At 50.2% G+C, this 26,917-nt stretch overlaps 1 protein-coding gene across 2 annotated transcripts in view; it reads left to right on the top strand.

Annotated features, from left to right (window-relative positions):
- Positions 1-26,917, top strand: part of HTT (huntingtin) — a 2,065,683-nt gene that overhangs the window by 1,991,315 nt on the left and 47,451 nt on the right. For both annotated transcript variants that reach the window (XM_085642500.1, XM_085642499.1), the window contains 3 exons: positions 10,930-11,143; positions 11,272-11,377; positions 12,044-12,206. In XM_085642500.1, coding sequence (XP_085498626.1) covers positions 10,930-11,143; positions 11,272-11,377; positions 12,044-12,206 — 483 coding nt within the window. The remainder of the gene's footprint in view (positions 1-10,929; positions 11,144-11,271; positions 11,378-12,043; positions 12,207-26,917) is intronic.

The following is a 26,917-nucleotide window of genomic DNA, read 5'->3' as shown; positions in this document are numbered from 1 at the left end:
CCACATACTTAAGTTTACAACTGCACTGAAGGATGTATACTGCATATTCGGTTCTGCACATATGCTTGTGTCGTAGTGTGATTGGCTTGTTACAGAACTTACCAATGACTTGAGTGGTGTTAACGCCAAATTTGCAGGCTCTACATGTGTTGCACTTGCTGAAACCCTTGATGTCAGACAACCAGTTGGTTTTGGTGATAATCTTCGGGGCTACTGTTGACATGGTTGTCCCTCATAGAGAAGGCCCTCCTGTAGGTAATGGTGGGTCTGTTGTCATCCATGGGGCCTAGAACTGGGTCAGACTGGACAATGCACCAGTGTCTATTTATGATAGATTTGATGGCCTTTTGTATCCTGCTGTAAGCGATGATGAGGCGGGTGTCTACTGTGCCTTGTGCTGAGACTTCAGGGGTACTGGTGAGGTAAGTGGTCTAAGCAAGTGGTTTAGGAGCTAAAGGGTATCTCTAGGTATAGAATTGGCTCTGATTCTAGCTTTGTATAGAGAGGTGGTACTGTAACCCCTGGTTAGGAAATGCTCATGGGCTTCTTCCTGGCAGGATTTCAGATCAGATTCTGAGCTACAGATTCTCCTTAACAAAAGCATTTCCCCGTACGGGATACTTGCTATCATGTGTTTGGGGTGGAAACTGGTGGCATGTAGAGTAGAGTTCCCAGCAGTGGTTTTACGATGGAGTTTAGAGTGTAAAGAACCTGCCTCAATGTAAACAGTGACTCCAGGAATTCAATTTCAAACTACTGATCTGAGCATTGAACTCCAAATTCATGACATTCCTATTGATGGAGGAAACAAACTCTTGGGCGTTTTCAGTGGAACCATTCCATATAACAAAGACATCATCTATATACCTGAGCCATGTGACAATGTTGTTCTTCCATGCCATGCTGTGATTAATCCTGAGTACCTGTTCATCCAACCACCCAACATGGAGGCATGCATAACTGGGAGAGAAACAGGCACCCATGGCAACACCACCATTTGTTTATATATTGTTCTATCAAACATAAAATAGTTATGATTCAGGCACCACTTAATCATAAACAGGAGCAGGTCATTGTGGCGATGGAAATTGATGGGGCGTTCCTGTAGGTAATGCTCGACAGCCAGTAGTCCATCTTCGTGTTTGATGCTGGTGTAAAGGGATGTTATGTCCATTGACATCAGGATGCAGTTGTCGGACCATTGTAATCCCATGATTTTATTGAGAAAGTCACCGTAGGTATGAGGCTAAAGAAACAACAAAGTCTTGCAGGAAAAAATCCACATACTTGGATATGTTTTCACAGAGACTGTTACAAGCGGAGATGATAGGGCGGCCCGGGAGGGGAGAGATGCCTTTGTGGACTTTCGGGAGTAAGTAAAGTACTGGCATAACAAGTGTCTCATGATGCACAAATATAAACTCTTCTTTGCTGATGAGGCCTTCAATTTTGAAGCCATTAAGTTTCTTCTTTAGGGAAGTTCTGCTTTTATTTACCTCCTGGATGTTGGTCTCCCTGTAGCATGTGGCGTCGCCAAAATGTCTTTATGCTTCCTCCAAGTAAAGATGTTTTGGCCAGAGAACGATGTTGCCCCCTTAGTCAGATTTATTGATGACAATCTGGTTGATGTTACATATTTTTTTAATTAGAGCATGAAGATGTTTGTTGTGGTTACAAGATCGTCTCTGTCTGCTGGTCTGATGTAACTCCTTAAAGTCCTCAATTACTACATAGTTAAAAGTGTCAATCGCATCCCTAGGCATCATAGTGGTGAAGGCTGATGGGGGTTTGAAAGGGCTAGGGATCCTGGCAGTGCTGCCCAATCCTTCAGTGCGAAGTAGTTGAGTATTGGTCTCAGGTACGGGGTCAGATTGTAGTTCCTTTATGGTCCTGATTGTGGCTATATCCGTGACCGTGAGGATACTGTCACCGATATCTGGTGCATGTGAACTTTGGGGCAAAGTGAGGTTGGAGTTCTTGATTTTGAAAAACTTGATAAACTTTAATTTGCGGATGGATTTGTATATGTCCACATGAGTTCTACTATAATTAAAGCTACTTTCGGCACAGAAAGTGAGGCCAAGGGAGAGAAGCTGAGTCTCAGCTTTGCTTAAGACACAGTCAGTGAGGTTGATTACAGTATCAGCGTTCTCCTTCATTTTCGACGCCTTTTGTTCTGTCTATCTGAAAGAAACAGGTTAGTTAGATTCCTTACCTTAGAATATCCACAGGCGTCAGGCTGGATCCGGAAAGATTTTTCGTTAGCAGTACCCTTGCGTGTCGGTAGGCATGGTCTGCGGCTCCGCGTACGTCGTCGGCGTCGTGATTGCCGGGATGACGTCGTCAGAGTACTTAGATGCCGCCCTTGCGCGCTGACGTCAGTTCTTCTTTTTTCCGCGCCAGCAAGCGCAGATCCGGGAAGAGCATACCCCTAGTCATTTTTTGACTAACTTTTTGGACATTTTGTCTATCTTTTTCGAGTCTACATTGACTCCTGGTGCCGGTAGGGATGCCCGGATTCAAGCCGTGTGACGTCTGTCACCGACTGATGTCGGTTATCGACCCCCACTGTCGGTGTCTCTACTGTCTTGGGGACGACCACGATGACAACTCATGCCCCGACTGTCGGGCCTTGATGTCGAAAGCTCCTCGAGATCTGGCAGTCGGCTCAAGGTCCCGGTCGAGGAGGAGGTCGAGGGACCAGTCACGGAGCCGCAGTCATCACCGCTCGTCGGGATCCAAGTCTTCGCAGGAGTCTCATCCGGCCCCACACCCTCCGGTCCCTGGGCTTCATGCGACTCCGGGCGAGATTCGAGAATTCCTCTTAGTCATGAGGACTCTCTATCCGCCGTCGAGACCTGCCGGTGCGCCTCTGGGCCCACAGGTCTGACTGTGGGTCCTAGCGAGCCGACTGCTTCGGCCCCGGCACCGGTTGACCTCACGACGACTCTGCCGGCGCCGACCCCCATGGTGGTGCTGCGCAGGGCAGCCCAGGCTTGCGCCTGGAGCTCCCTGCAGCGGCTGTGAGGACTAACCTCCTCACTGAGGTGCTTCAACCGCCAGTAAGCTCTTCGGAGCCTCTGCTGCAGTTTAATGAGGACCTCACCGACGTTCTGATGGGCACTTGGTCCATGCCCTCCACAGTCTCTCCTGCGGATTGGAACGTGGCCCGGCGCCACCGCCCAGCTCCGGGCGACCCTTGCTTTCTGTCCGTACACCCCACCCCTGAGAGTCTGGTTATCCAGGTCTCCACGTCCCAAACCGTCTTCCTGTCCGCGCCTCCGGACCGGGAATCCAAAAGGATGGAACAGTTTGGCAAGAAACTGTTTTCCTCCCTCAGTTGCGGTCCATTAATTCCGCATGCCTTTTGGACCGTTACACCCACTCTCTGTGGGATACGGTGGTGGACGTGCTGCCCCAGTGTCCAGAGGAGGCCAGGACACGGCTCGCCCAGGCTCTTGCTGAGGGTCGCGATGCAGCACGGTACTCCATTAGATGTGGACTTGACACCACGGACTCGCTGGGTAGAGCGATTGCAACGATGGTGGCGATTCGTCATCACATCTGGCTGAGGTCCACAAACTTTTCAGGGGATGTCCAGAGCACTCTCATGGACATGTCCTTTGATGGCCATCGCCTTTTTGGCGACAAAGCGGATAGCACACTGGAGCGTTTTAAGGACTCCAGGGCTACGGCCAAGTCCTTGGGCCTGTCGGCCAAGCGCCAGCAAACTTCTGCTTTTCGCCTCTTGTGTGGCCAAGGAAGGGGCACCCCAGCACGTTCGTCCAGCCACAGGCCGCAGAACCAGCCTCAACGCGGTCACGGACGTGGATTCCGCCGTGGCGGAGCAGGGGGACAGAGAGCCGGTCAGTTCACACCTGCTTCCGCCGCATCTGCCTCAAAGCCTTCCTAGTCCGAGCTTTCAGCCCATTCCACGCCAGTGGGAGGCAGAGTTCGCCATCACCTGCTCCACTGACGTACCATCAGTTCGGACAGGTGGGTACTGCAAATCGTCCGAAGGGGCTACTCCCTCCCCTTCGAGGCGACACCTCCAGCCATGCCACCGCATGTAGGGGGATCACTTGCAACTTCTGCGGGAGGAAGTTACGGCCCTCTTGGCCAAGGGGGCCATCGAGCACGTTCCTGGCCCAGACGTAGGACGAGGTTGTTATTCCCACTACTTTCTGGTTCCCAAGAAGGGCAAAGGGGGCCTACGCCCTATCTTGGACCTCAGGAGCGTCAACGCCTTCCTCCGAAAGGAGAAGTTCAAGATGCTGACTTTAGCTCAGGTCTTGGCTGCCCTAGACCCTGGAGACTGAATGGTAGCGTTGGACTTGCAGGACGCTTATTTCCACATCCCCGTTCTGCCGGCCCACCGGCGTTACCTGCGGTTCACGGTAGGCCACGAGCACTTTCAGTTTACCGTGCTCCCCTTCGGCCCAGTGCCCCTCGGGTGTTCACGAAAGTGATGGCGGTGGTCGCAGCTCATCTGTGCAGATTAGGGGTTCCAGTCTTCCCCTTTGTCGACGACTGGTTGTTGAAGGCGGGCTCGCCCCAGGCAGTCGTCTCCCACCTCCAGACTACGGCGGATCTCCTGGATTTGCTGGGGTTTTCCTTCAACGTGCCGAAGTCACATCTGAGTCCCTCCCAGAAGCTCCTCTTCATCAGAGCGGTTCTGGACTCGGCGCAGTTTCGGGTCTATCCTCCCGAACAGCGGGTTTGGGATATTCAGGCTCTGATGCCGATCTTTCAGCCTTTGTCCCGAGTTTCGGTCAGGATGGTCCTGCAACTGCTGGGTCTGATGGCCTCCTGCATCCTGCTGGTACCACGTAGTGGTGACGGATGCGTCCCTCCTGGGATGAGGGGGCCACATGGGAGAGGCGGAGATCAGAGGTCTCCGGCGGAGTCCCGGCTCCATATCAACCTATTGGAGCTGCGGGCGATCCGGCTTGCACTTAAGGCATTCCTTCCCTCTGTCCGGGGAAGTGTAGTGCAGGTGTTCACGGACAACACCACCGCCATGTGGTATTGCAACAAACAGGGCGGTGTGGGGTCGTGGACCCATTTGTCAGGAGGCTCTGCGCCTCTGGACATGGCTGGAACATCAGGGCATCACCCTGGTGGTTCGACACCTGGCGGACTCTCTGAACGCCAGGGCGTACGAACTCATGATGGATCACGAGTGGCGTCTGAACTCGGATGTGGCGCAAGGCCTCTTTCGGTGCGCGCACGGTGCTCGGCTATAGATATTTATGTGCTTTAACTGCAATTTTCTCAGGAACTACTGAACAGATTGACTCCATATATGCAAAAGGCACATCCCTGACCTGAGGACTACCTCTCTGCCAAATTTCAAGTAATTCTGTTAAGCCGTTCGGGCTGTACCTTCGACTAAAGGTCCTATGGGAAAATGCATGGGGAAAACGCGTTTTGGGACCCACCTTTTTTCTCGGCCTCCGCTTGACGAATCCCCCCGAGACTTTCAGGGTAGGAGCTGAGCGGAGCGCCCCATGAGTTTTGAAAATTTTGCGAAGATTCGTTAACCAGCGCCAAAGTTGTTCAAAATAGAATTTTGAGATTTCCTATGGAAACACGGTCCTAACCGCCAGTAGATTATATATATATATATATATATATGAATATATATATATATCGGTTGCCATGGGTACTCCTCTTCCTACATCTCCACCTCTCTTTGCTGCTGCGAGGTCTGGTCCTATTTCTCCATGGCTCAGGGAGCTTTTCAGGGCTGCACTCGGGATTGCCCTTGGTCTACGCGGCAGGGTGTCTTTCAGTACACTTGGGTGCACTTCGTTGCTTTTCCTGCATCTTCAGCAATAGGGTCCCCTTTGTGTCCCACTACCTGGAGTGGTTCCCCAGATTAACACTGCTCCCTTCTTGGTGTTCAGATACTGAACAATATCTCTATTTCTGGACGAGGGTTAATTTTTCCTCCCAGTCGGTAGATGTGGTCTAGAATTCTGAGATTCTTTCCTACATTTATACGCCTATTAGTTTGCTGGTGCCTCTGCTGCCACTTTCTTCGGGTGTGTCCCCCATTCATTAGGTATCACCATATACTAAATCGGCTATGCCTGCGGGAGGGCTCTTCTGGTGTCAGTCGTCCTAGTGTCTGCACCCTGCATATCTGTATTTCGTGAGTTAGTTCTCACCTTAGTCTTCAAGCTGTGCATGTTTCAGTGGTGGCCCGCATCAGCGTGCTTCAGATTGTTAATGTTCGCCCCTGTCCCCCCTTAGGGCCTAGGAGTGAACTTGGCGTTTTTCTTGTTCCCGCCTGTCCTTCTAGGGCTTCGCTCAGTTTCTTCCTCTTGCTCTTTGGTTCCTGGCTGTAGATTTGCCGACCTTCCTACCAACCTTTCGTTGATGTCCACATAGTGCACCATTAAGCGGAGAGTGGTCCTTGGCTCGGGTCTCTCTGTCTCTCTCTGTCTCTCTCTGGCTCTCTCTGTCTCTCTCTTTCTCTATCTCTCTCTCTCGTAAAAAAAATAGCTGATGCCGTTTCTACATCTCATACGTACACGGGTATGGTGTAGCACCATACTGGCATTTTCTGGGACACCTTGCCCACCTGTTATCTTTTGCTCCTCCGAGCTAGTTGGGTTGCTGTCTGGCTGTCCCGCCACAGCCTTCCCCATTGTCCATAACTCTGTTGCCAGCTCGGTGCTTGGGCCCTTTCTGTTGTTCTATCACAGACAACCCCCCCCCCCTCCTCCGGGGTATGGCTGTGGTATCTATTCTAAGTTAAGGAATCTGCGGCTAGATGTCTCCATCAGATGTTCGGTAACTATGTATCTGGTAGAGACGTCTAGCCGCAGATTCCTTAACGCCTGCCCATCCTCCCCGTTCTGCGAGAACCTTGCCAGGTGGGCTTCTCCCCTTGCCTACTTTCAGTTGCCATTGGTTTTCTTTCAGGGGTGCTCACATAGTTGCGCCCCTTTGGGAATTACCATATGCGGCTGACTCCCTCCAAGGGTCTTTTTCCTGTAGATGGTGCCTTTTCATTCACTGTCATCAGGAAATTCTTCTTCTTCTTCTCCTGCTGTCTTCCCTCCCCCCTGCTGTCTCCTTTGCCTAGGGGCTTTTGTCTCCTATATAGTGGTCGTCTTTGAAGATCTTTTAGGCTCTGTTTCACACTTCCATTATTGTAAGGGAAGTGCCAGTCTCTTCATGCCTTCTTGAAGTAAATTGCTGTTCTTTCTGTGCTCCGTCCTTGTTGGACGGCACGGTTCTACATGGTAATAAGTCTATTTTTGTCTGTTCAGATATTCTTCCCTTGTTGCTCGCACTTTGGGAAGGGTCTACGCTTCGCTTTGCGGGGTTCCTTCTCACAGCTTGTTCCACTTTTGCTTGTTCACTTATATGTAGACAGTGTCTGATACTGTCTTTTATGATGGTGTTTTGCGCCATCCACCTTATTTGATTTACAGATTTGTCTTCCTTCGCACACTGTTCCAATACTTTCACAGATTTTTTGGTGGCTCCGCGTTGTGCCGCGAAAAAGTTTCTCTGAAGAAAACTGACATCAGCGCGCCGGGAGGGACTTATATGACCTCGCTGCCATCACATACGTGGATGACGTCAGGGCGGGGTCGTGTGGTGCCGTCCCCGCCGCCCAGAGGTGCTGCTGCAAAGAATTTTCCAGATCCAGTCTGACGCCTGGGGATATTCTAAGTTAAGGAATCTGCGGCTAGACAATGTCTCTACCAGATACATCGTTACCGAAGGTAAGTAACTTATACGTTACTTTCAGATGCACAAGTTACTTACCTTCGGTAACGATATATCTGTAAGAAACATTAGTTATATAGAGGGATGGAGGATTGTGCCCTCTTAATATGTCAAAATGAGTCTGTATAAATCGTCAAACGTCTTCATATGTTATGCGTGCTTGGTTTTTATTAGACTTTTTTTGTGAAGATGAGAAACAGACTATTAAAAGATAGCCGACACGTGTTTCGCCCTAGTGGTCCATTGACCGTGGGCTTTTTCAAGGTGAAGCTTGATTATAAGCAGAAGTAATCTTCGTGTTTCTCAGGAAAGGAAGCTGATTTGGTATCTGCGGTCATGGTTCTCATCTTCACGAAAAAAGTCTAATAAAAACCAAGCACGAATAACATATGAAGACGTTTGACGATTTATCCAGACTCATTTTGACATATTAAGAGGGCACAATCCTCCATCCCTCTATATACCTATTTTCACAATGGCTCTAGGGTGTAGCCATTTACGAGGAATTTGGAACCTATAAACCATGGGCATTTAAATCTGTAGCACCAGAAATCCAGAGACTTCCACCCACACTGCTACTCAGAAACATTAGTTAGTTATAGATTCCTAACCGCCCCACCCATCCTTCCCGTTCTGCAAACTGATTTCTAGGGTTAAGGACATCCTTTCAGGGCCCTAGGTTTGTGCACCAATGGTCAGTGTCTTGCATGGCTCTGCGTTTCTGGCGTGGAAAGTCGTGTACAAAACTGACGTCAGCACGCGAGGGCGGCGTGTAAGTAGCTGCCGCGACGTCATCCCAGCGACCACGACACCGACGACAGACGTGGAGCCGACTGATGCCACCTTCCGAAGCGCAGAGGTACTGCTGACGAAAAAAGATTCCGGATCCAGTCTGACGCTAGGGGTTAATTCTAAGGTAAGGCATCTATAACTAACTAATGTTTCTTACAGATATATCATCACTGATGGTAAGTAACTTGTGCTTTATGAAAGGTTTGAAACATTTGTTTCCACCTGCTTGTTCCATTATGCCTTAGTGGGACCTCAATCTTGTCCTCACTTACCTTATTTGTGCTCCTTTTGAGCCTTTGCAAAATTGTCCTCTCAGGCTCCTTACCATCAAGATAGCCGTCCTTGTGGCTATAACATTTGCCCAGAGGGTCTGCAAGCTTCAGGCTTTTTCATCCAAGCCTCTAAACTTAAACATCTACCCAGAAAAACCAGTGCTTCGTACAAGAGCTTCCTTTCTACTGAAAGTGACCACTCCTTTTCACAAAGGCAAATCCATGACTGCCTACTTTTTACATTCTGCCTCATCCTTCCAATAAGTAGGAGCAAGTTCACTGTCTGGACCCAAAAAGAGCATTGTTGTTCTACCTTGACTGCACGCAGGAGTTTCAGGTGGATGACCAACTATTCAAGGGTTATTTCGGAGCGAAGAAAGAACGGGCCTTACAGAAGCGGACCAAATCTCAATGGATCATGCTCTGTATAAAGGTCTGCTACGCTTTCCCCAAAAAGCAACGCCCTGAGGGTGTGCGTGCCCATTACACCAGTGCTAAAGCTGCGACTATTGCGTTATTATGCAAAGTTCTGGTCCTGGAATGTCTGCCCTGGGCACAAAACACAACTGCCTGAAGAGTCGGGTCCTTCAGGATGGGTACTTTGCCCGTTTGGCCCGGCAGGACTTCCTCATATGAAATTGGTCCGCAGGCACACCTCAGGAGAGATATTGCTTGGGTATCAATTCAAAAGGTAAGGAGTCTGTGGCTAGAAGTTTCTATCACATGATCAATTTACTTACCTTTGGTAACGCCTTATCTGGTTGAGACTCTATTTAGCCTCAAATTCCTTATCGACCCACCCATCCTCCTCGCTCTCCAAACTGATTTCTAGGAACAGGGCTTTTTCCCTTTCAGGGCCATAGTTTTCCACAACATTTGTCCGTGTTCTTCATGACTCCACGTTTCTGGTGTGGAAAGTCGCCTATATAGGCACCACGCTCGTCACTTCTGGCGCGGGTGACAGCAACCGGAGGCGAATGACGCTATGTGGAGGCAAACTACACCACGCAGAGGTGAACAATACCACGCGGAGGCATACAACACCACCTACAACCGCACAGGAGTAGTGCTCGAGAAAAATTTCCAGATCCAGTCTGACGCCTGAAGATAATTCAAAAGGTAAGGAATCTGCAGCTATATGGAGTCTGTACCAGATAAGGCGTTACCGAAAGTAAGTAACTTATTCGCCATGAGGTTTCACATATGTTTTCCACTAAAGCCTTTGTGATGCCACAGTGCGATCTCAATTTGGTCCGCACTGTGCACTCCCTTCGAACCAATGCACAGATATCCACTACATATTTGACTCTGCAGGTTATATTCCTGGTTGAAGTAACTTCAGCTCGCCTAGTGAGTGAAATCTAAACTCTCTTGATGCAGCCTCCTTACACCACTTTTTTTCTAGATAAAGTGGTATTGAGGTTCAAGGCTGTCTTTTTGCCAAAGGTTGTGTCCACTTTCATGCTGGACAATCCATCACTTTCCCAACATTTTTTGCTCTGCCTTAACCCCCGAAACAGGAGATACTCCATTGAATGGACCCCAGAAGAGTTTTGAGCTTCTTAATCGATCACATGAACGACCATAGGATGAAAGGTCAGCTTTTTGTGTGGTTCTACATCCATCCCAGATGGACAGATGGGTCCACATAAGACGAATGCAGATGAAATAAATATAATTGAACTGATTTACATACGCAGTGTTTATTCTAAAAATCTGATATGGATCATACATTCATGGAAGTACATTAGACAATCATGTTTTCCTCTATCTATGCTTTCATTCAGCGTTTGAATAGTGATTCCCATAACTAGCAGAAACCTGCTTTCTTATTCTTTTAAACATATGCTAGCCTCACCATTCGTTCCCGCTGCCTCCTGGATCTTCATATATCCAGGATATGCACCAACATTTCCTTTAGCTTTCCATTAATAGTCTAGTTTGCTTTTTGGGATTGATGAAAAGAAGTGACAATAATACTTTCCATATAGGTTGCAAACATGAATAAATAGTGGCTGTCCATGCATTCTGTAGTTCTTCTCCTTCCTGTATTAAGAATATCCTAATATTATTACAAAGTGTCATGTGTTATTGTTGTTTCCTCTTCTTTTTGTAGATGTGCGGAGTGATGATTTCTGGTAGTGAAGAAGCTACTCCGTCGATTATTTACCACTGTGTCTTGAGAGGTTTGGAACGTCTACTCCTCTCCGAGCAGCTATCTCGACTCGATGGAGAAGCTCTGGTGAAGCTCAGTGTCGACAGAGTTAACATGCCCAGTCCTCACAGAGCAATGGCAGCCCTTGGATTAATGATGACTTGCATGTATACAGGTAAGAAGGGATCGTTCAGCACATGCTTTAATTATTAGGTTGACTTTCAGCTACATTAAAGACCTATTTCTCCAGGTCCTTTCAATATGTGCTTTGACTCAACTACTAAATATTTTGTATATTTTCAGGGAAAGAGAAAATAAGTCCAGGACGTATAACAGACCCTAATCCCACAGCGCCAGACAGTGAATTGGTCATTGTAGCCATGGAGCGCGTGTCTGTTCTTTTTGATAGGTAGGTGTGATTTAATGTATTATTTGAGAAGTGAATTGATCCTTCAAATTACTGATCCTTGCAGTAACAAAGGGATTTCTTTCTGACTTAACTTATTCATTTGTTTTCCACAGTTGTCAAATATTCAAATTCCTTTTTTTGGAGAAACTAAATATTTTATGTTTTTAACTCTAGTGCCAGTTCCACTGAAGCCAATGAGGTCAGGTTGGTTAAACCATCCTCACCTCCAAAGCACTAGACATAGCTTGTGACATTGAGGTTAACCACTACTAGTTTACTTAATATCTGCACACTAGCAAATAGTGAAATTATGTAGGAAAGCTTTGTGGTTTTGTAGAATAGTGTTTCTCTGCACTTTTAGTTGTACACATGGAGATGAGGTAATTGTTCCTGCCCTAAACTCTTCCGGAAAATCCCTCTCTAATTAGATTGCACTGCAGTGGCAATATTCTTAACTCAACGGAGGACCCAATCGGCAATAGTTCACTAACAGTAGGTGTTAAACTTTTCACCTGTTCTCCAGGGTTCACTGAATCATTTAAGTGTTTATTTTGAAGAAAGGTTTGTTCAGGAACATGTACTTCATAGTTCCATAATTTGTAGATCCATGAATTGATAAAGTAACTAACTAGTTTACTATTTCATTTTCTTTCTTTTCATGCACAGGATTCGAAAAGGCTACCCCTCAGAAGCTCGAGTAGTGGCGCGGATCCTTCCTCAGTTCCTAGATGATTTCTTTCCTCCACAAGATGTAATGAACAAAGTTATCGGAGAGTTTTTATCCAACCAGCAGCCTTATCCACAATTCATGGCAACTGTTGTATACAAGGTAATTTGCTTTTGGTTATTCTCAACAGATGCTAATACATTGATGCTCATAGCTAATGTACTGTTTGTTTGACTATCTTTCGTGACTGACATAAAAACATTTTACGTTTCCTGGGTCATGGCTCAATGGAAAGAAAACAAAAAGAGAAATCTGTGTAGTTTCATTAAGTGCTTTTTCACTCCACGCCTGGGACATTGGAGCACTTCTGAACAACACTCATTGCTGATTTCATGTTAAGAGTTTGAAGCCAAGGAGTTGTACAGCTCCCCTGATGGCTCGCCGCAGCATAAACTCTCTGCCTTACTAATCCCTGTTCCTTTGCCCCTTTTTTCCTCTCATAACACCAATCAATAATCCATAATGTGCTTACTTTGACTGTTTAATAGAAATAGTGTTTGTGATTTGATAGAAATTCAACTTCACCATCCACAATATTTTTTGCTGCTTACTGGAAAACATTTAGGCCAATAGTGGGAAGTGTCACTTATATATATATGTATGTATGTATTTATTTATTTATAAAATTTTGTATAGCGCGAACATGACCCAGATGCTCTTCACACTTTGGAAGGTTTGGAAATAATAAAGGGAAAAAACAGCTTCATTTAAGAATGCAGGCAAGAACAATGACAAAGGGGGTAACAAAGAACATAATCACATTTAGCTAATACCATAGCGTTCTGGGAGAAAAACAAACATTACTTAAAAGAGTATAGCAGACGACTCTGAGCTTCACAGGTGTTAGGCCAATAAAGAAAGTAATCACGGGGCGTTGAGAAAAACAGACGAGCCATGACCATTTAAGACAAGAACTTGTTCATTAGGATTATTTTTACTTCCTGTTTGAAAGAAGCCATGGAGGAGATTCCGCGGACTTCGTTCGGGTGGGAGAGAGTTCCAGATCTTCGGTCCGAGCCTGAGAAAGCTCTGTGCCTCATTCCCTCTTTGCAAAAAATCTGTGGTTTCAAGAGGAAAGAGTTTGCACTTCTTGATGGTCTACCCCCTCCAGATAATCCTAGCTTTTGAGTCAGGTAACCGGGGGTTTTGAAATGGAGGCCTTTGTGAGTCAAGCAGGCAATCTTTGTCTGTATTCTTGCTTTGTAGGGCAACCAATTTAGAGATCTTAGGGCTGGGTATATGTGAGCATTTCTTTTTGTCCCTGTAATCAATCGGGCAGTGGCATTCAAGGAAGCCCATAGTTGGGGCCAAGGTATATTTGGGGAGGCCACAGAGCATAGCACTGCCATAGTCCAGCCTCGGCAAAACAAGCGCTTGACCCACCTGCTTGAAGTCATCTTGTGGGAGGAATGGTGAGATTTCTAAGTATCCTCATCTGGTGGTTAGCACCCTTGCACACCTTACTAATATGATTCTTCATGTTCAAGTGCATGTCCAGGGTGATTCCGAGAGATTTAGCTGAATCAATAATGTGAGGAGAGCAGTTGAAGGCAGTGAGGTGTTTCATCCAGAGGTCTGTCTTGGGGGTGTGATTAGATGGAGATATGAGAAGGAATTCTGTTTTGGAGGTGTTGAGCAGGAGGTGGTTCTCAGTTAACCAGTTTTGAGTATTCGTCAGGGTAGAGTTGAGTGAAGTGAAGTCTTCAGAGGAGGTGATTTTTAGGTAAAGTTGCATTTCATCCACATACATATGAAAACGAATGTTCATGGAGTTTAGTGCATTTGCTAACGGTTCCAAGAATATGTTAAAGAGTTTAGGAGATAAGGCAGACCCTTGTGGAGACTGTAGAGGGCTGGGATAGGGATTGATTGACCTTGACTCTTTAAGATCTGTTGTGAAGGAAGGACGAAATCCATTGCAATACCAGTCCAGAAAGGCCATCCTGTGCTGAAGAATGGATAAGATAAGATTGTTGTTTGACAATTTCGAAAAGTTTCTTGGGGCGATTTGAGTCTTGATTAAGTTGGAATCTGAAGAAATCGGCCTTAGCCCTCTTGATTAGGTTTTGCCTAGGCAGCACATGCGCTGTCTCGGCGACAGATGCTGTATGCAGTATAGTGGGGGAAGCTCCGCCCACTTTCCGCCTATCTTTGTGATTGGCTGAAATCCTAAATGCTGCAATCTGATTGTTTTTAAGCAACTTAATCCCGCCTCCTGACGGCCATGTCGTCATTTTTCTCCTTACATAGCTATCAGCCCCTTTACTTTCAAAACGTTTTTGGTCCCCTGCCTCCCCCCGTTCCCTCCCGCAGTCCGTGGCTTCTCTGCCCACCACCACCCCCCCTCCCACTCCCATTCGTACCTTCTTCCAGGCATGCACTTTTATTTACAAGGCAATAAGTCTCCCGTAAACACGAGTCCTATTACATTTATAAATGCTTGATCTGAAAGAAACACGTTAGTTAGATTCCTCACCTTAGAATATCCCCAGGCGTCAGGCTGGGTCCGGAAAGATTTTTGTAGCAATACCCCTTGCGCGTCGCTAGGCGTCGTCTGCGACTCCGCGTCCGTCGTTAGTGTCGTGCGCCGGAATGACGTCGTCGGAGTACTTAGACGCCGCTCTCGCGCGCTGACGTCAGTTCTTCTTTTTTCCGCGCCAGACAGCGCCGATCCGGGAAGAGCTTACCCCTTAGTCAATTTTTGACTAAACTTTTTTGACTCTTTTTGGTCTTCTGTCGACTCGACTCTGGTGCCGGTAGAATGCCTGGGTTTAAAGCCTGTGACTCCTGTCATCGACTGATGTCGGTGACAGACCACCATCGCCGGTGCCTTTACTGCCTGGGGGCCGACCACGACGCGGAGTCGTGCCCCGATTGTCAGGCCTTGACCTCGAAGGCTAGGCGGGAGTGGTCTCGTAAGCTTCTCGAGCTTCGGCACTCGGCTCCGTGCCACTCACGGTCCCGGTCCAGGAGGAGGTCCAAGGACCGGTCGCGGAGCCGCAGTCACCATCATCGCTCGTCGGGCTCGAAGTCTTCGGGTAAGTCGAAGCGAACTAAGAAGTCCAAGAGGCGACACCGCTCTTCGGACTGCCCTCGCCGGTCGCGCGACTCGGCCGAGGGTCAGGGTGGTCCCACCCCCGCGGCTCCATCGGAGCCGCAGGAGCCGCGTCCGTCTCCATACCCGCCGGTCCCTGGGACTGACGCGACTCCGGCGTAGGTCACTGCCTTCCTCTCGGCCATGAGGGGCCTGGCTCCGCCGTCGACGCCTGCCGGCGTGCCTTCGCGCCCCGCAGGCTCGACTGGGTGACCTCGCGTGCTGGCGGCTCCGGCGCCGTCGACGACTTCGGTCCCGACGCCGCAGGTCCCCGAGGGATCCAGGCCTGGATCTCTGCCGGCACCGGTCGACCTCACGATGCCTCCTCCGCCGGTGCCGACACTGGTTCCTCCTCCGGCTCCGTCTCCGGACGACACCGTTCCCCGGTTTAGCCCCTGTCCGGGCCCGGCGCAGCGCCGCTTGATGCCGCACCCGACGCCGATGGATGAGCATTTCATCTACTGCCCGGCTCCGATCATTCCTCCTGTTTATAAGGAATCGGATGACGGGGGCGACTGGGAGGGGTCTGAGGACCCTATGGCCATACAGGGCCAACTTTCACAGGACTGGGCAGACGAACTGGGGGATGCCAGTGGTCTGGACACTTCCCCGGACGCTGGTTTCATCTCTCCTCCGACTGTGGCCTCGGAGGAAGGTGCAGCTTTTTCAGTGGTGCTGCGCAAGGCGGCTGAAGCCCTGGGGCTCGAGTTGCCTGCTGTGGCCGTCAACAAGCTCCACAGAGCCTCTGCTGCAGTTCAATGAGGCCATCATAAACGTTCTGCAGGGGGCTTGGTCCAAGCCCTCCGCAGTTCCTCCTGTGGATCGGAACGTGGCCCGGCGCCACCGACCTGCTCCCGGCGACCCCAGTTTCCTGTCCCAACACCCCACCCACGAGAGTCTGGTTATCCAGGCCTCCACTTCCCAATCCTCCTTCCCGTCCGCCCCTCCGGATCGGGAATCCAAGAGGCTGGAACAGTTCGGAAAGAAGCTGTTCTCTTTCCTGAGTTTGGGCCTGCGGGCTTTGAACACCGCTTGCCTCTTGGGCCGTTTCTCCCACTCTCTGTGGGATACGGTGGAGGACGTGCTGCCCCTGTGTCCGGAGAAGGCCCAGACTCGTCTCTCCCAGGCGCTTGCTGACGGGCGAGATGCAGCACGATATGCCATACGGTGTGGACTAGACACCACGGACTCGCTGGGTAGGGCGATTTCCACCACGGTGGCGCTCCGGCGCCACGCCTGGCTGTGGTCCACATCTTTTTCTGGGGATGTCCAGAGCACCCTCATGGATATGCCCTTTGATGGCACTCGCCTTTTTGGTGACAAGGCGGATAGTGCGCTGTCTCGTTTTAAGGACTCCCGGGCTACGGCCAAGTCCTTGGGTCTCTCGGCCCCAGGGCCGCAAACTTCCGCCTTTCGCCCCTTTTGTGGCCAAGGAAGGGGCGCCTCCTCACGTCCGTCTAGCCACCGGCCGCAGAACCAACCTGCACGCGGTCGCGGACGTGGATTCTGCCGTGGCGGTACTGGAGGACAACGTGCCGGTCAGTCCACATCCACCCCGGCAGCATCCGCCTCAAAGCCCTCCTAGTCCGAGCTTTCAGGCCCATTCCACGCCAGTGGGCGGCAGAGTTCGCCATCACCTACTCCACTGGCGATCCATCACTTCGGACAGGTGGGTGCTGCAAATCGTCCGAAGGGGCTACTCCCTCCCGTTCGAGACGACCCCTCCAGCCATGCCACCGCAGTGCCACCGTATATCGGAGGATCACTTGAATCTTCTGCGGGAGGAAGTTACGGCCCTCTTGGCCAGAGAGGCCGTAGAGCGCGTTCCTGGTCCAGAAGTAGGCCGTGGTTACTATTCCCACTACTTTCTGGTTCCCAAGAAGGGCAAAGGGGGCCTACGCCCTATCTTGGACCTCAGGAGCATCAACGCCTTCCTCCGGAAGGAACGGTTCAAGATGCTAACTTTAGCTCAGGTTCTGGCTGCCCTCGACCCTGGAGACTGGATGGTAGCGTTGGACTTGCAGTACGCCTATTTTCACATCCCCGTCCTGCCGGCCCACCAGGCGTTACCTGCGGTTCACGGTGGGTCAGGAGCACTTTCAGTTCACCGTGCTCCCCTTCGGCCTCACCAGTGCCCCTCGGGTGTTCACGAAAGTGATGGCGGTGGTCGCTGCTCATCTGCGCAGATCGGGGGTTCCAGTCTTCCCTTATCTCGACGACTGGCTGTTGAAGGCGGGCTCGCCCCAGCAAGTCGTCTCCCACCTCCAGACTATGGCCGACCTCCTGCATTTGCTGGGGTTCTCCATCAACGTGCCGAAGTCACACCTGAGACCCTCCCAGAAGCTCCTCTTCATCGGAGCGGTTCTCGATTCGGCGCAGTTCCGGGCTTATCCTCCGGAACAGCGGGTCCGGGATATTCAGGCTCTGATTCCCATCTTTCGGCCTCTAGCCTAGGTTTCGGTCAGGTTGGTGCTGCGGCTTCTGGGGCTGATGGCCTCCTGCATCCTGTTGGTGCATTACGCCAGGTGGCGAATGCGGGCTCTGCAGTGGGACCTGAAGTTTCAGTGGGCCCAGCATCGAGGCAACCTGTCCGACCATGTCTTGATCTCGGAGGGCACTGTGAAACAGTTGCAGTGATGCCTCACAGACCGCGATTGGGTCAGAGGCAGATGCCTCTCCCTACCCCAACCGGAGCACGTAGTAGTGACGGACACGTCCCTCCTGGGATGGGGGGCCATAAGGGAGAGGCGGAGATCAGAGGCCTCTGGTTTCCGGCGGATTCTCAACTCCATATCAACTTGTTGGAGCTGAGAGCGATCCGGCTTGCACTGAAAGCCTTAATTCCCTCTGTCCGGGGAAGTGTCTTGCAGGTGTTCACGGACAACACCACCGCCATGTGGTATTGCAACAAACAGGAGGGGGTGGGGTCGTGGACCCTTTGTCAGGAGGCTCTGCGCCTCTGGACATGGCTGGAACACCAGGGCATCATCCTGGTGGTTCAACATCTGGCGGGCTCTCTGAACGCCAGTCCTTTTTCCCTTTCTAGAGAGATCATTGGAATAGTTGGTCCTTTCTTTCTGTTTAGTTGTACATTGATCATTGTAGTCCTACTTCTATTCCCATGAGTTGATGTGGATTAGGTAGTTCGGTTTCCAATTAGGTAATTATGAGTGCCATTTTGAAGGGAGGCACTGCTGGTGAATTATACCTTGGGGTTCAAAATGGAGGCCTTGTACTGGAAAACGGGCCATCCAGGTGACCACCGAGCAAGTGAGGCGCTCAGCATAAAATACACAGTGATGTACAAGAGCGTTGGATCAAGACCCCAAGGTCTTCTGAATACTGCCAAGCAGGATTGGTTGCTCATTACACAGGTCAGCGCTCTAGTGCCATGCAATTGTAAGCAAAGCGCGTCTCAGTCCCCTAGAATCGTGAGGAAAGCAGCCAGAAGTCCGCGAGTTGCAGATCCGGGACAAGTCCCTTGCGTTTTCTGCCGAGAGCTCAGACCCTGGGGGCTCACGCCCAATGAGAGGGAGGGAGGGCTAGTCCAGATGTTTGCGATCTCAACGCGGTGACTCCCGTGGGTTTAGGGTCTGTCTATGAGTCTGAGGGGAATCGTAGGCAGGGGGAGCAGCGCCCAACAATCTAACCTTAGCTCGGATCGCTGGCGCTGCACACCATGGTTCTCAGACGTGGTGATGCGGAGCTAGTGCGCCGGGAAGAAACCTCCGATGGTGAAATCCCGTGACTTGTAGCTGCAGGTATGTCGTCTGTCTGTCTTCTACTATTCAACCAGGGAGCATGGGGGAACCCATTTTTCTGGGCTTTCCTCAGAGCCCATGTCACCGCTGTTACGCCGCTAAGGACAAAGGGCTATTGTTTTTTGCCTGGAAATAAAAGTTTGATTGGATGCTTCGGTGCATTGAATCCTTCTCACGCTCAGGCTGACAGGCCCTGGAGACTGGATGGTAGCGTTGGACTTGCAGGACGCATATTTCCACATCCCCATCCTGCCTGCCCACCGGCGTTACCTGCGGTTCATGGTAGGCCACGAGCACTTTCAGTTTACCGTGCTCCCCTTCGGCCTCACCAGTGCCTCTCGGGTGTTCACGAAAGTGATGCCGGTGGTCGCAGCTCATCTGCGCAGATTAGGGGTTCCAGTCTTCCCCTATCTCGACGACTGGTTGTTGAAGGCGGGCTCACCCCAGGCAGTCGTCTCCCACCTCCAGACTACGGCCGACCTTCTGCATCTGCTGGGGTTCTCCATCAACGTGCCGATGTCGCATCTGAGTCCCTCCCAGAAGCTTCTTTTCATTGGAGCGGTTCTGGACTCGGTGCTGTTTCAGGTCTATCCTCCAGAACAGCGGGTTTGGGATATTCAGGCTCTGATTCCGATCTGTCAGCCTTTATCCCGAGTTTCGGTCAGGTTGGTGCTGCGGCTGCTGGGTCTAATGGCCTCCTGCATCCTGCTGGTACATCACGCCAGGTGGCGGATGCGGGCTCTGCAGTGGGACCTGAAGTTCCAGTAGGCTCAACATCGCGGCAACCTGTCCGACCACGTCCTGATCTCGGAGGGCACTGCAAGACAGTTGCAGTGGTGGCTCACGGACCGCGATTGGGTCAGTGGCAGATCCCTCTCCCTACCCCAACCGGAGCATATAGTGGTGACGGATGCGTCCCTCTTGGGATGGGGGGCCACATGGGAGAGGCGGAGATCAGAGGCCTCTGGTCTCAGGCGGAGTCCCGGCTCCATATCAACCTATTGGAGCTGCGGGTGAGCCGGCTTGCACTGAAGGCATTCCTTCCCTCTGTTCGGGGAAGTGTAGTGCAGGTGTTCACGGACAACACCACCGCCATGTGGTATTGCAACAAACGGGGTGGGGTCGTGGACCCCTTGTCAGGAGGCTCTACGCCTCTGAACATGGCTGGAACATCAGGGCATCACCCTGGTGGTTCAACACCTGGCGGGCTTTCTGAATGCCAGGGCCGATGAAATCAGCCGCCAGTGCATGATGGATCACGAATGGCATCTGAACTCGGACGTGGCGCAAGGTCTCTTTCTGCAGTGGGGAGAGCCTTGGTTAGATCTATTCGCCACCGAAGAGAACGCGCAATGTCAGCAGTTCAGCGCGTTGGAATTTCCAAGGCGACACTCGCTCGGAGACGCTTTTCGTCGCGAGTGGAGTTGCTGTCTGTTGTACGCCTTTCCGCCTATACCACTTCTGCCCAGAGTGCTGAAGAAGATCAGGCGCGACCGGGCCCAAGTCTGCTTAGTGGCTCCGGATTGGGCACGAAGGTACTGGTATTTCGAGCTACTCAGTATGTCAATCGATCCTCCGATACGACTGCCTCTTCAGGAGGACCTTCTGTCGCAGCAGCAGGGGACGGTCCTCCACCCGAACCTGTCCAGTCTCCATCTCCATGCGTGGAGATAGAGCGGCGACAGTTGATGCCATTTGACTTGCCTCCTGAAGTCTGTGATGTGATTCTGGCAGCCAGGCGTCCCTCCACAAAATCAGTATACGCCTGCAGGTGGAACAAATTTGTGGCATGGTGCACAGCAAAGGCTGTGGATCCCCTTTCCGCCCCTCTTTCTGAGGTTCTACTCTTTCTTCTTTCCTTGGCCCAGCAGGGCTCTGCTCTGGGCACCTTGAAAGGTTATCTTTCTGCAATCTCTGCTTTCTTACGGCTTCCTGATCAGCCTTCTCTTTTCAAGTCCCCTGTTGTTTCGTGTTTTCTTAAAGGCATTACTCACATGTTTCCTCCTGTCCCCTTCGTAATGCCTCAGTGGGATTTGAATCTTGTCTTGACCTTTCTGATGTGCGCTCCATTTGAGCCCCTTCCCAATTGTCCACTTCGTCTTCTGACTCTTAAGGCTGCTTTCCTGGTAGCTATCACCTCGGCTAGACGGGTGAGTGAGCTCCAGGCTCTGTCATCTAAGCCTCCCTTTCTTTCTGTTCATCCGGACAAGGTCCTTCTTTTCTTCCGAAAGTGGTGACCCCCTTTCACATCGGGCAATCGGTCACTTTGCCCACCTTCTTTCCGCCTCCGCATCCTTCGAAAGAGGAAGAGAGGCTCCACCGTCTGGACCCCAAATGTGCGCTGTCCTTTTATTTGGACTGCACCCGACAGTTCCGGGTGGACGACCAACTTTTTGTTGGATACGTAGGTGCTAAGAAGGGGAGAGCCGTACACAAGCGGACCCTCTCACGGTGGGTCGTCTTGTGTATAAAGGTTTGTTACTCCTTGGCGAAAAAGGACCCTCCTGTTGGGCTGAGAGCCCATTCCACCCGGGCCACGGCGGCGACTACTGCCCTGGGACGGGGAGTTCCCTTGCAGGACATCTGTCAGACGGCGACGTGGGCCTCAATGCACTCGTTCGCCAAGCACTATTGCCTGGACAGCCAAGTCCGGAGAGATGGCTTCTTTGGCTGTTCTGTTCTCCAGGACTTTCTGGTGTGATCTTTGTGAGAAGTTGGCCTGATATATGATGTCACTAATTCTAGTGTACACCTTGTATCAGTCCAAACAACCCTTATGGTGATTGGTTGTAAAGTCAACCTTATAGACCAGCTATCCTAGTGGTAGCATGGACAAGAGCAGTCTTAGGCTAAACTCTGAATGGCATGTGAAGCCAGCTGTTATACCATATGTAATCCCTTGAATACCAAATGAAAGGACACCACAACAGATATGTATAAAAATAGAATGTATTTATTCTAGTCAAACCCTCAGCACTCTTTATGAGATTCGAGGTAAGTACAACACAGTCTTATTTAAGCATACATTAAGTCACACAGGTAAGTAATACAGTTAGGCCCTAGGGGCCACGCAAACCATATACTAAGTAAGTGGTATAAGAACCACTGTCACGAACACAGGATAGGCCTAGGCCTAGGGAATCGCTGGGGCTACACTATACTACCAAAGGTTAGGAAGTGGGAGGCCCACGGGATTCGGGTGCAGAGCGGAAACACTCACGCGTAATGCGTAAAAGTCGATAGAAATAGTGAGTATTAGAATTAAACAGTTTTAGGACACTTCTGGAATAGCTAGATAATCGAGACTCGGAAACTAGACCCTAGGATAGTCAATACCCTTGTGAGCACCGGAGTACTCAAGTTACCTAGCCCATGGGCTGCGGGTGCATAGGTGTGAACTTGCGGCGGGTTTCGTCGTTGACTTCTATGGATGCCTGAAGGAAAGTTGCTGACAGGCAGTCAGTGAAGAGTGTCCGGTGGATCCCAAGGATGGGATCAAGAAGGAAGGATACCTGCAAGCAGAAGGGACAGAGTCTAGGTCACCAGCCAGGAGCCGGGAAGGAACCAGGAAGGAACCAGGCGATGTCGTGAAGATGCAGGTGAAGAGGTGAAGCTTGTCGCAGCAGCCACGGGTACCAGGAGACGTCGAGGACGACCAGGACCAGGAGGCGAGCTGTCCCACGAAGGCTCTTGCTGTCGGCGGCGTCGATGTCGAGTCAGGACCCAACAAGCCTTGGCAAGCGGAACCCACGCAGAATGGAGGACTTGCGTCTGGTGCAGACCAGGAAGGTCTGGGGTGCTTCTCTTTCACAGAGGAGCGGGTGCCAGTCTGGAGGAGCCGGACCAGCAAGATGAAACAAAAGGTTAGTCGTCGCAGAGGCTACTAGCCAACGGGCCAGCAACCGGACAACACGTCGAGCAACTCAAGTGCAGAAGGGCCCCACGCAGAACACGTGAAGTGTGGGGAGTTGATCTTCTTTGCAGATGGTGCTCGGTATTGGGGCTTCTCAATTCCCCAAGCACAGCCTCGAGGAAGCCTCAGATGTCGCGCTAGTCAGTGACTAGCCACTTTTCCCAAGTCGCCGGTCCCACGTCGCCTCCACGGGTCTCGGCTTCGCTGCAGATGTGCATCTGGGTCAGAGGTGTCTGGAAGTCTCGGCGCTGGTCAGTCTCTGCAGTCGTCCCTCGTAGGATCAGTCGGAAACCAAGCAGCAGTCGCTGGATGGTGCCTGGTTGCCCAGGGTGGTCACTCCTTGGCCACAAGGGAGATTTCTTCAGTCTTCTTCCTGAGGTCGAATGTCGAAGGTCCAGAGTTTCTGTTCAAGTTGCAGATTCAGGTTAATCTAATTTAGCATGGCTCAGCTACCTACTGATATACTGGGCTAGTGGGCTGGGCTACCTACAAGGTCCCTCCTATGGGTGGGACCAGGAAGGGGAGTGGCTACACCCCCTTTCCTTTGTCCAGTTTCGCGCTGGGGCTGGAGTGCCCCAGCGCCGGTTTGAACTGGACTATGCATGGGACACCTTGTGTGCCCCAGGCAGTGTCTAGTTTCTTTCATCCCTCCCTGCCCCAATACACTAAAGCCTGTCTGGGGTGGTGCTCGCACCTCCCAAGGCAGGAAACCTATTGTCCAAGCCTCCCTCGCTGGAAGGAGGTCAGAGTTCTGTGGCAGCAGCATCCATTTTGTGATGCTGGGGCTCTGGTTAACTTTAACCGGGTAAGTAGGTTTCAACATATCTTCTCTCTCTAGCAGGGAGGAATAATATCCTCATTGCCAGAAATGGTATGGGGGTATTATTGCAAAGTGTTAAGACACCTTACACGACATGTTTTGATAAAGCCAAACCATAGTTACCATAACCGTTTAAGATTATAAGGTACTTTAAGAGTATATGGTAGGCTATATCATAGAACAGCTATAAGAACATGGTTCCGAAAGCTGCAGACAGGCTCAGCTCATGCTAGAGCACCATCTCACATGTTACCAAGCACTCTGCCTCCAGGATTGTTAAGGCCTGCCATAGGAGTGGCTCACAGGTACACATGTGTCTATTTTAAGGGTAGATATAGGTATACTATTGCTAAGCAAGGGGTGATTACACGACCTTGCCCCAGCTGAGTGATCAGCCAGTTGTGTCTGATTGGAGGGCCAGACAAGGGGTGGCATAATACATGCTGCAGCCCCTGGGAGGCCTAGGGTACACCTATGCCCTGGGTACCTAGGGTACACTGTACAGGGTCCAATAAGGTGATCCTTACCAATTGGGTATGTACCTAGGGTACATGGAGTCCATTTTTAAGAGAGAGCAGACAGCCTGAGACCCTGAATGGCAGGATCTCAGGCCAACTAAGTCGAAAAACCAGCTAGACACTAGGCAAAAAGTTGGGGGTAACCATAGTCAGATATCCACCTTCCTACAATCTTGGTTCGCAGACCCTCCACCGGGGTTGGTATTGCTGGGGTATCTATTCTAAGGTGAGGAATCTAACTAACGTGTTTCTTTCAGATGAACAAGTTACTTACCTTCGGTAACGATGTATCTGTAAGAAACATTAGTTAGATTCTTCACCGACCCACCCATCCTCCCCGCTCTGCGAACCGACATCTAGGGTTAAGGTCATCCTGTTCAGGGCCCTAGATTTTTTGGCACCAGTGTCGGTCTCTTGCATGGCTCTGCGTTCCAGGCGCGGAAAGCTATGTACAAGAACTGACGAGGGCGGCGTCTAAGTACTCCGACGTCATTCCGGCGCACGATGCCAACGACGGACGCGGAGCCGCAGACAACGCCTAGCGACGCGCAAGTGGTATTGCTACAAAAATCTTTCCGGATCCAGCCTGACGCCTGGGGATATTCTAAGGTGAGGAATCTAACTAACTAATGTTTCTTGCAGATACATCGTTACCGAAGGTAAGTAACTTGTTCTTTTGTGCTGTGATTGGCTGGGGGAGTTCGCACTCTATTTTGCCTGACCTGTGCACAACACATGCGCGCACATACAATGTTTTTCATGCTGAAGGAGTTATGTTCATGTTTGCAACACGAGCCAATTCACGGGGAAGGCAGAGACAGCACAAGCAGGGAAACGAAACAGGACAAAGAGAAGCATTCCGTGTTGAGTATGCTGTCCTTGTTTCAATTTCTGTTTTGCCGTTTCTTGTTACAATTACTGAGTGAGAAAGTGCAAGCATTCCTGTTGTGCCTGAGATAGCTGTAGATAACTTTGACTGTCAGGGACAGGAAGCTCGCATCACTTTTGCAATGCAACCCAACAGAAACTGAGGAGTTATTTCACTGGAGCCAAAACACAAAGCAGCTAGAAAAGCTCCTGCCTTATTCACATAGAAGACACAGTGGAGAAAATCTCTGAAGCGCTCCCAGTGTCCATGACGCAGGCATGCCCCCAAAACATTCATAAAGTTGTAGAGAGTTCAGGCCGGAGATGTCTTTTGATGATTCCGGTGTTCCCGTCGTTTCAAGATCCCCGTCTGGCTGTGCCTCCTCCTCGCGTGTTTATTGCTTAATGCAGTAATTCTGTGCTTCTCCATGCATTCCATATTAGATTTCGGGAAGGCTCAGGCGGTGCTTTAAGAGAGGCATAGACAGACGTGCAGGCACAAACATACAGAAAGCAGGGTATTTTTAAGCTTTCCTCTGACATCAGGGGAGCACAAACAGACGGGGGGTGCTCTAACAGTTAGAATACCATATTTCACTGCTCCTTCAGAATGGCCTGGAGAACCTTCAGTTGGAGAACTCACTCACCGATGTGGTACAACAAGGAATTCTGTTGCCACCGTGTAGTCCTGACAGCAGCCAGCCATTATTTCTGGTGAGTTGTCCGTTGTTTCTTAAATATTTGTACAATGTTGTAGGATATGGTGATTTAAATGTGAGTTTTTTTATTTCGTAACATATAGCATATTCATTTGAACGCACTAATCCACTAATGGCTACTAAAAGGTTGTTTCAGACGGCAGTGCGTGAAACAACTTACAAGTAAGGTATTATCAGCCAGAAGCATTGTAACAACTTTGACTTCCTGCTGTTTCTGTAGTCTGTCTTAAAATATACTACTACCCCGTTGTTTATTGAGACTTTATAATAAAGCAGCAGAAGCTGCCTGTTTGAACGTTGTTGGTCACTCTACAGTCCTGCAACGCACACTGCCTGTTTGTCACAGAGTGGTTTTAAGTTCCCACGGCACTTGATTTACCTCTGCATATTATGGATGTTAAGGTCGATGATTTTATCTATCTGCCTTCCTTCATACCTTAACATTTATAATCTGCTGCTGCTTAAGCAATTTGGTGTTTTTTACTCAAAGTTTTATGTCCCTAGATACACTGAGTCCTTTTTTCCGTCACGCGGTGCTGTCATCAAACACTTGCTGAAGAATGTTTTTGGTGTCCTGAAGTCCTTAGCTGTGACGCCTGACACTGGATAAAGCCATTTGTTTAGGATTAGAGGGGGCAGGACATTTTCTAGTTATTTTGGGCAGCCTGAATTACATTTTGAAAATGGAGCACTCTCCTTGATGGACCTGGTGATTCGTCCTTGGGTAGGCTGCCTTTATAGCACAAGGTTTTGGTTTCTTTTACACAGTGACTGTTCTTTCATCCTTTGACCCTACTGCCCTTTACTATCGAATGGTAGGGTTGGCAAAGATGATCACCTGCCCTGTTTTCAGTCCAATCCCCCCTGCGCTGACAGCAAGCTGACTTTGAAGTGTGTCATACCTGGCTCCTCTACCGTCAGTTGTCTTGGAAAGTTAACAGTGCCTTGTGCATGGCAGGGTCTTCCACTTACTGGCTCAGTCCCAGTTACTCTGCACCACAGACCACGCACATATCATTACTTACAGGGTGTGTGGCTGCATGTTAAGAAATTATACCATCATGTACAGGTAGTGACTATGTACTTTACGACTTTGTGCTGATTTATGCTGGCCAAGCAGA

This window comes from Triturus cristatus, chromosome 2_2, assembly GCF_964204655.1.
Source record: "Triturus cristatus chromosome 2_2, aTriCri1.1, whole genome shotgun sequence".
Taxonomy (NCBI): domain Eukaryota; kingdom Metazoa; phylum Chordata; class Amphibia; order Caudata; family Salamandridae; genus Triturus; species Triturus cristatus.
Note: the sequence above shows the minus strand (reverse complement) of the source record. Positions and strands in the feature narration are given on the sequence as shown.